The 9,354-nt window shown below is 38.8% G+C and overlaps 1 protein-coding gene across 1 annotated transcript; it reads left to right on the forward strand.

Moving 5' to 3' along the window:
• The first annotated feature begins 1,993 nt into the window (after positions 1 to 1,993).
• Positions 1,994 to 6,636, forward strand: LOC106316183 (DEAD-box ATP-dependent RNA helicase 13). The gene is made up of 15 exons (XM_013754055.1): positions 1,994 to 2,308; positions 2,396 to 2,698; positions 3,066 to 3,256; positions 3,342 to 3,536; positions 3,658 to 3,834; positions 4,015 to 4,394; positions 4,481 to 4,661; positions 4,765 to 4,887; positions 4,974 to 5,090; positions 5,182 to 5,286; positions 5,523 to 5,663; positions 5,753 to 5,818; positions 5,911 to 6,072; positions 6,212 to 6,293; positions 6,405 to 6,636. The coding sequence occupies exons 1-15, from the start codon at positions 2,086 to 2,088 to the stop codon at positions 6,461 to 6,463; spliced, it is 2,505 nt and encodes an 834-aa protein (XP_013609509.1). The 5' UTR covers positions 1,994 to 2,085; the 3' UTR covers positions 6,464 to 6,636.
• Positions 6,637 to 9,354: the final 2,718 nt, after the last annotated feature.

The following is a 9,354-nucleotide window of genomic DNA, read 5'->3' on the forward strand; positions in this document are numbered from 1 at the left end:
GAAATCTCAAAAACTGAAAGTTTAGAGGAGGAGATTGAAACGAGAGGGAGAAAAAGATGAAGACTGAAAGTTCAATGGAGACTGAAAGTTCGATGGAGGGAATCTGAAAAAAATGAGAGTTAGAGGGAAAGAATGGTTCATGAAGCTTCTATGGAGGGAGTCTGAAAATGGCTTCTAATTTTCGATAAGTCTTAGGCGCTCAAACTAATTACGTTTCCGCGCTTCACATAGGTAGCGTTTGTTTCAAAAAAGTGCTATTGATAACTAAACGCGAGAAACTCGTTTTTCTGAAAACTTATCAGTAGCATTTAGAAAAAGCAAAACGCTACTAAAATATAAATCGTAGCAAAACACACTTAAACGCTACTATATTATGCTATCACTACCCCAATTTCCTATAGTGCTAAAAAGGCAATTCGCCATAATTAAACAAAGTTAGCAGATCTATGTTGTTTTTATCTTGAACCAGTATATGCATGAATTATCACCTCTACATTCTACCAATCTTGTTAATCGCAACCACATGTTGTCTAAACATACCCGAGAATTGCAGATTCTCTTCAACGACCATAATCTTCTCAAAAGTCGAATTGTGTAAGAACTACATCCATCTCTGTAGGTTTAAGGGTCTCTATTTTCTTGATTTTGTGATACGAGTTCACTCGCTCACCCAAAGCTCTTCGCCAACGGCGAACATCATCTAGAGAAAAGAAGAATTTCCTCCGTTGAACGCGATTATGGCAGAAGGAAACAACGGAAATCAAAGATTTAGAAAATTTATCGAAAATGGAAAACGAGAGGATTTTGGGTTTAGAAATGTTGGAATGAAACGATTGAAGAATATTGATAAAAATATCAAACTAGGGTGGGTGCGGAAATAAAAATAAATGCGTCTCTTCGATGCTCTGGACGGAAATACCGATACGCAACTAGCTCTGTTTTGTTTTCTTTGGAAAAACTGTGAGACGTTGAATTGTCCAATGTGTAGAACGCTCCCCTCTGTCACACACCAGAGTCTATGGGTCATAGGGGAAGGTAGCTCATAGGGGTAAAACGGTCATAGAAAAATGGACTATATGCTTGAGGTTATATGGCAAATATGTGATTCGTTTGAGTGCATTGATGCCAATTACTCCCAATTTATATTGTTGCAAAGGAAGAGAAGTTTACATTTTCTTGTAATAATTTATATTTTAAGCATATATGGCGGAGCCAATGAAGCATCACATAGGTCAACTGACCCATGTCAATTCTAAAATTTTGTTGAGTGTAAGCATATAACTATAACTACACGCTGATTAATTGGTTCACTTTTAATGGTTTGACCCACTTGATTGTTGTAATTTTTCAATAATTTTATGTGTATATAATTTTGACCCTGGTAGATGTTGTTTCTACCTCGGCCACACCCTCCTATAAATATGAAATATTGATATATAAATTTTTTACACATAATAAAAAAATGAAATATACTTTTTTAATTTCATTAATGAAATTGCACCACTCATATTTTTACATTTTAATTCATTTTTAGTTTTAAAAACAAATGCATCAATGTCATACAAATAAATACGTATATTATTTTGTCAAACTAAAAACGAAATTATAAAATACAGAATAGCTAAAGGGAAAAAGGCCGATGTTAGGTATTTACTCCCTATGTTTCATTATAAGTGTCGTTTTAGGTTTCTGTACACGGATTAAAGAAACAATTAATTTTATACATTTCTTATATAAAAATACTATTACCTATACACCTAACTATATTTTAACCAATTGAAAAATAAATTTTGTATAAAATTAATAAATTTTGCATTAAAAATTGAAAACGAGACTTATTTTATAAGAAATTTTTTTTTTAAGGGAACGGAGGGAGGGAGGGAGGGAGTATTATTTAACAAAATGGCCCAGGTTATCTTCCCGTCCCGCCGTATATACTATTAGGTTTAAATAAATTTCAGTAAACCGAACTTCGGTTTAATTTATACCACAGCTACAACACCATCGTTCTGATTTAGGGTTTATCAAAGTTTGAAACTTTTCTCCAAAACCTATCTCTCTGTCAACGAGAGACGCCTCCACTCGATGTCAAAGCTTCTCAAATCAACGGCTAGCATGTCTCCCGGCGGTGGAGAATCATCCTCGATGGCGGCGAAGAAGAAGAACAAAAGAAGTCATAAGAGGAAGCGAGAAGAAGAGCTCGAACGCTTGGATTCACTTCCGTGGAGTTCTACTATACCTATCGGAGAAGACGACGAGGGCGAAACGTTCTCCACCCTCTTCGCGGGTTCAGACGAGCTTGACGGAGGTAAAGTGTTTTCCTTTGTACATTGATTCATGGCTCCTCCTTGTTAGGTAACTTAAAGTCTGAAACTTTATGCTTTCGTCTGCTTAGGTTTTCTTTCGCTTGAGGAAATTGATGAAGCGGATTACAATCTTGCGGACTTTCCTGTGGATGAAAGTGTGAAAGGAAAGAAAGGGTTGAAGTCGAAGAAGCAAGCTCATGAAAATAATGACAGTGACGAAGAAGAGGCTGTGGATGAGATCACTGAAGATAAAGCAGGAGAAGAAGAAGAAAGTAAAGGAGAGGGTGATTTGGAGAGTCCTAAGAAAAAAGAGAAGAAATATAAAAATAAGAAGAAGAAGGAGAGGAAGAAGAGGGTTAAGGAGGCTGTAGAGGTTCAGGAATCTCCTGATGGTTAGTGTTTCGCATGCTCTCTCTTGTTTTAAGCTTTTGGTGCAAAAGAGGTTTCTCAATACTTGGTAATTTCTATATGATTAATTAACTGCAAATGTGACAAATTTTTCTTAGGGATACTAAGATGTGAAAGGAATACCTTAGTAATGTTGATGGTCTTTTACTTGTATCATAGATTAAACTGTAGTGTGGAACTAACTCTATTTTAGACCCAGTTGGAAAGACAATTTTGCCTGCTTTTTATTTTTTAAGCTTGACAACTGATTTTGTATTTGTTGGCTCAGTTTTCAAACAGTACTCTTTTGTTGAATCTCCTGTTACTTTTTCTTAGTCTTGTCGTATTGTACTGATATGTCATCATCTGTAGCCGTTAGCTGTGATGAGGAGAACAAAGCAGAGGAGCTAGATGGCGAAGAAGAAGAGATTCCCCCGGAGTTTAGTGCATGGAGTTTGATGAGACTTCATCCATTCCTCATGAAGTCAATATACCATCTCGGATTCAAGGAGCCGACAAAAATCCAGAAGGCTTGTTTTACCGTTGCAGCATTTCAAGGAAAGGTTCGTTTAAGATGACCCGCTTTATTTTTCCATCAGTAACATACATTTTAATTTTATTGATGCATGGTTCATGTTTGGACCACAGGATGTTATTGGTGCTGCGGAGACAGGGTCTGGAAAGACGCTTGCTTTTGGGTTGCCTATACTCCAACGCCTCTTAGATGAGCGTGAAAAGGTTGGTAAATTGTATGCATTGAAAGGAGAGGAAGCGCAGAAATATTCTGCAGATGGCTACTTACGAGCTCTCATCATCACTCCAACTAGGGAGCTTGCTCTACAGGCATCTTTTTAATATCATCACATTGCTTTTTTTTTTCTTATGTTCGGACATACCTCTTTGTTCACTTGTGCGGACGCTCATTAGTACTGAAATACAAATCCAACATATCTCCTTTTTCCAGGTGACGGAACATCTTAAGAATGCTGCTAAAAATCTCGGCGTCAGAGTCGTTCCTATTGTTGGTGGGATGTCATCAGCGAAGCAGGAAAGGCTTCTGAAAGGAAAACCAGAAATAGTTGTTGGAACTCCAGGAAGGTTATGGGAACTCATGTCGGCCGGAGAAAAGCATCTTGTTGAGGTATGTAATGTGTAGCTCTTAATCAAATTTAAAAGAAGCATGTGCTTGTTTTTGCGGTATCCTACTCCTAAATTAACCAGTTCTGGTCTAGTTATTGAGTGTGTAGATTTGTTATAGATATTCAGCTACTCTAAGGCACTATCTAATTGGATATGTTCTTTTCATGATCCTCTTTGGCAGCTGCAATGCTTATCTTTCTTTGTGCTGGATGAGGCTGATAGAATGGTGGAAGGTGGGCATTTCCGGGAGCTGCAGTCGATAATTGACATGCTTCCAGTGACGGATAAACCAAGCGAAGGGAAAACGCAGAGTTCCGATACAGTTTCAGACGCCCCAAAGAAGAAAAGACAAACATTTGTTTTCTCAGCTACCATAGCACTGTCCTCTGACTTCCGCAAAAAGCTAAAGCGCGGCTCCTCGAAGTCAAAGCAGTCGTCCTCTGGTGAAGTGAATTCTATTGAGGTTTTATCTGAAAGAGCTGGAATGAGAGATAGTGTTGCCATCGTTGATCTGACAACTGCTGCTATTTTGGCACCAAAGATTGAAGAATCTTTTATTAGGTAAGTGAGGACTCCATGCTTCTACTCCTTAGTTGCTTGGTCTATCTCTGTGTTCTTAGTGTTTGGTATCTTATAACAAATTACAGGTGCGAAGAGGAGGATAAAGATGCTTACTTGTATTATCTTCTGAGCGTCCATGGACAAGGGCGGACAATTGTTTTCTGTACATCAGTGGCAGCTTTGCGGCATATCTGTGCGCTTTTAAAGATTCTTGGAGTCGATGTTTGCAAACTCAACGCTGATATGAAGCAGCAAGCTCGGTTGAAGGTTCAACTTTCTATCATTCCCGAAAACACACTAAGATATAAATTTTGTTGCTTGATATTGTTACTCAGCATTTTTTCCTTTCCACCTTCTGTATTTATCCCAGGCAATGGACCGTTTCCGTTCAAGTGAAAATGGAGTACTCGTAGCAACAGATGTTGTAGCTAGGGGAATTGATATCAAGAATGTCAGAACTATTATTCACTATCAGCTTCCACATTCAGCAGAAGTAAGCTGAGAGACCGACTCTTAACCTTTCTAGTTTTTTCTTTGATAGCATTTCTACAAGCTCTTATTCTTTCTTTCTCCATATAGGTATATGTGCATAGAAGTGGGAGGACGGCTAGAGCATTCGCAGATGGATGCAGCATAGCTTTAATTGCTCCGAATGATACATCAAAGTTCTACACGCTATGCAAGTCATTCTCTAAGGTACCAAAACTTTAGATATCTTCAAAAGTTAGTTTTTTCACTTCAGTTTTGCCAACTTTCATGCCTGAGGTCCCTTTGTGTGTGCTTACAGGAAAGCGTAAAGATATTCCCTTTGGATAGCTCCCTAATGCCAGATGTGAGGAAGAGGTTGTCTCTAGCACGTCAAATAGACCAGATTGAGCGAAAAGGGTCGCGGGTAATTATTTTGATCAATATTCTGAATGTGAAAATCCAAGTTTCTATTACCATGTTTGATTCTAGATGCATCTAGAAATATTAGATCCTGGCCTATGTGAATATTTTAGTTGGTTGTGTTAGTATTAGCTTCACACACTCGCACTGCCTTAGTCTGATTGCTTCTCTGTAGCTCTTCCCATCGCTTAGTTTAACTTTAATGTTGTCATAAATTTGTCATTGGTATTTGATATGCAGGAGAGAGTAGACAGGACGTGGCTTGAGAAACATGCTGAGTTGATGGAACTAGAGTTGGACGAAGATGAAAGCGAAGAAGAAAAAGTAGACAATGTTAGGCAGAGGAAAGCTACCTCAGCACAACTTAAAAAGCTGAAGGAGGTTGGTCACACACTACTACTCAGAATATAAGTTCTCCTGAAGGGAGTTTGGGTCACTATTATTCACTTCTAGTTTTGTTCAATCTTCAGGAACTTAGCTCCTTATTATCACGTCCGATGCAGCCTAAGAAATTTTCAGACCGTTACTTCGCTGGGGTAAGTTTTGTGTCTTGGTTTCAGCTGAAGAAGTAAAACAGAGGTGCTGCAGCACATGAGACTTATGGCGTTTTTTGTTTGTTTTTCCCCAGTGTGGTATGTCGCCACTATTACAGAATCAGCTAGCAGAGTTAACAAATCAGAAGCAGCAGCAACAAGTGGCAACTGGTGGAGATAAAAAGAGAAGGAAGCTTGTTGTGGTTTCTCAGAATTGCATCGAACCTCTTCAAGCACTTCGTGATGGTAGTAAAGAGGTACTTTTCAGCTTGACCTTGATGACTCAGTGGTTGCAGATCCTTGATTACTGTATACACTTGTGCCTTTTTGGATAAATGTTTCTACCAGTGTTGCATGATCATATCTCACTATTGATGTTGGTTTTGCAATGATCAGGTGATGAGCATGAAAGGTCAGAGTGCAGATAAGAGGCGCGATATAGCGACCTTGAGGAAGAAAAGAAAGGAAGAGAAGATAGGTGTGTGATATAACTTGCTTTTTTTTTATATATGTTGTGTTTGTGCCCATTAATAGACCAAGTTGAAACTTAAAACATATGTTAACTGTTTTGTTGTCTGCAAATTTTCAGGTCGGCGTGATCAGCGAAGGGATCAGAAGAAGAAGAGGAAACTAATGGCTTCTTCTTAACTGGTCTTTTACCAAACTTTTGTTTTATCCAATCAGATGTTTTCTTTTTAATATAACTTATATTAAACCTTATGTACGTTACTTTTTTTTTCTCTGAAGAACGGTTCACAAGCTATCTCGTGTGAATGATTTTGGACTATAATCGAGGAGTGTATGGACTTTTTAAGGATAAATTTGGTATGAATGATTAAGGTTACTACTTCCGAAATTAACCGATTCCCGACAGAATCGAACCGATAACACAAGCGGTTATTTTTGGAATTAGTTTCCAAAATTCTGGTTAACCGAAACATTGTTCGGTTCGGTTTTGGAAACCGAAATCGCAGGACTAGTCACTATCATCGACTTGCGTAGGGACTATTTAAGGATAATGCTGCATTTTGTCACCATGCAGACTAATTCAATGTATTAATTTAGTGAACTTTATGAAAATGAAAGAAAGATGGTGGGTGCATGCAGAATTGAGATGACCAATGGATGTAGACTTAATTTCATTTTCCTATTAATTACATATAATTAGTTTTACTTATTTCATTTTATTCACTTTAAAACATAATGTACTGCATTTTGTCACCATTCAGCTAATTAGTTGCATAACAGAGAGAAATAGGAAGATAAAAGAGGAGAGGTAGTATGATTATAAACTATTGTTTTTTTAAAATAATTATCTCATTCAATTTCCCAATCTTTTTTCTACTGAACAAGTTTGGATTAAAAAAAAGGGGCTGTTTGCCAAATAACGAAAAAAAAAGTACTAAGATTTGTAGTAACTAGTAAGACCATCCGCAGCGGCGGATCTTGCGCGGTTCGTGGGCTCGGGATCATATGCCCGTTGTATTAAAATAAAAGAGAAAATGGGTTTAAACCCGTGAACCGGCTCTTCCGCGTGAGCCCGTATGATACGGGTTCATGACACGCGTCGACGAGGGAGAGGCTACGCGAGCTCGCGTGTTGAGTGAGAAAAAAAGGGTTTCGCGTTGGATATCTCATTTTCCCTTCTCTCTTCGTTACCTAGGGTTTCTCCGTCTCTGAGGCGATTCTCTGTGCGACTCGATACCCGTCGATTTTGTCGATCAAATCACCGTCGGAATCACTCGTAGAAGATCTGAGGTGAGTCTCCACCACTCCGACGGTTTGATTCATTCGATCTGGGGTCGAGAGGTCGAGAGCTTTCTAGGTTAAGGGAAATCGATTTGGGGGTTTCGTCTTAGGGTTACAAATCGAAAAGGGGGTTTTGATTTCTTGGTTAAAATCGACATGGTTGTTCGTTTTAGGGTTCATTTATCTAGGATTTTAATTCGATTTGGGGGTTTCGTATTAGGGTTCCAAATCCAGAAGGGGGATTCGATTTCTTGGTTAAAATCGACAAGCTTGTTCGTTCTAGGGTTCAATTAACTACGATTTCAGTTCGATTTTGGGATTTCTAGTTAGGGTTAGAAATCGATATTCTGCTTTTGATATTCCGAGTCTTGTGTTCTAATAATTTTTTTTTTGATTGTAGATGGATCCCGCAACAGAGATAAGAGAGACTAAGAGAAAAAAGGAGTACATCAATATGCTCGCAAACGTGGCTGATTCAGAAACAGGGATTCCGACGAGGTGTCCCTGTGGTGGGAGAATAATTCACGAGGTTCGTGGGAAGGACGACTACGACACTCTTCCTGGGAAGAGGTTCTTCACCTGCAAGAACTACGAGGTAATACACCGCTTGTTCTCCTTATATTTTTTGTCATTTTGTTTCTTTGTTGATACAAGTATTAACCGAGAACGTGATTGTTTTTTTGGTTGTTACCAAGGCTGATGGGTTGCATTATCGTCAGCCTTGGGTCATTGGCGTGGAGGAGCATATCGAACGCCTCACTAGGCGTGTGGAGGAGGGGGAGGTGCTGATCAAGTTTGTCCCGGAGGTGAATTATAAGATTCAGAGACTCGAGGTAACATGAGTTCTGGACTTTTGCTTTTTATTTAGTTATAATTTCCTAAAATTTTTTAACACTTACTAACACTATCTGATTGTCATTTCCTTGCACAGGGAGAGGTTCAAGCCCTCACTCAGGAGCATATCGAACGCCTCACTAGGCGTGTGGAGGAGGTGGAGGTGCTGATCAAGTTTGTGCCGGAGGTGAATTATAAGATTCAGAGACTCGAGGTAACATGAGTTCTGGTTGAGTAGAACTGAAGTAGGTTGAGTAATGAATGTTTTAGGTTGCTGTAGTAGGTTAGAGTAGCAGTTGCGTAATGAATGTTTTAATATGGTTGAGTTGAGTAATTAATAAATTTTAATAACTGATTTGATGTTTATTGAATGGTCTCTGTGAAGTAGTAGTTGTGTAGTTAAGTGTAATCAATTTTAGGTGTTTAATTCTTTGTACTTTCAAACCAAAAAACTAGTTTAAAAACATAGGAAATCGACATCTGAAAAACACAAACCAAAAACTTAAAACTTAAAACTTAAAACCAAAATGGATCCTTTTCCCTTAAACTCTCCTGGGTTTGTGAACCTTCTTACTTCTCAGAGCTGTCCTCCAATAGATTTAGGACGTCCTGAGGTTCCAAAAGCTTCGGAAAGGCGGAAGTGGAGCACGAAAGAAGACTTGGTGCTGATCAGTGCTTGGTTGAACACCAGCAAGGATCCAATCATTAGCAATGAGCAGAAGGTGGCCCATTTTTGGAAGCGCATAGAGGAGTATGTGAACGCAAGCCCTCTGCTCGTTGGCTCCCTCCCTAGGGAGTGGAGTCAATGTAAGCAGAGGTGGGGAAGGGTAAACGAACAAGTCTGCAAGTTTGTGGGTTGTCATGAAGCTGCTTTGAAACAGCATGCGAGTGGTGAAAATGAGAATGATATCATGAAGGTGGCCCATGACATCTTTTCTAATGACTACAATGCAAAG

The sequence above is a fragment of the Brassica oleracea genome, chromosome C1 (genome assembly GCF_000695525.1).
Source record: "Brassica oleracea var. oleracea cultivar TO1000 chromosome C1, BOL, whole genome shotgun sequence".
Classification (NCBI taxonomy): Eukaryota; Viridiplantae; Streptophyta; class Magnoliopsida; order Brassicales; family Brassicaceae; genus Brassica; species Brassica oleracea.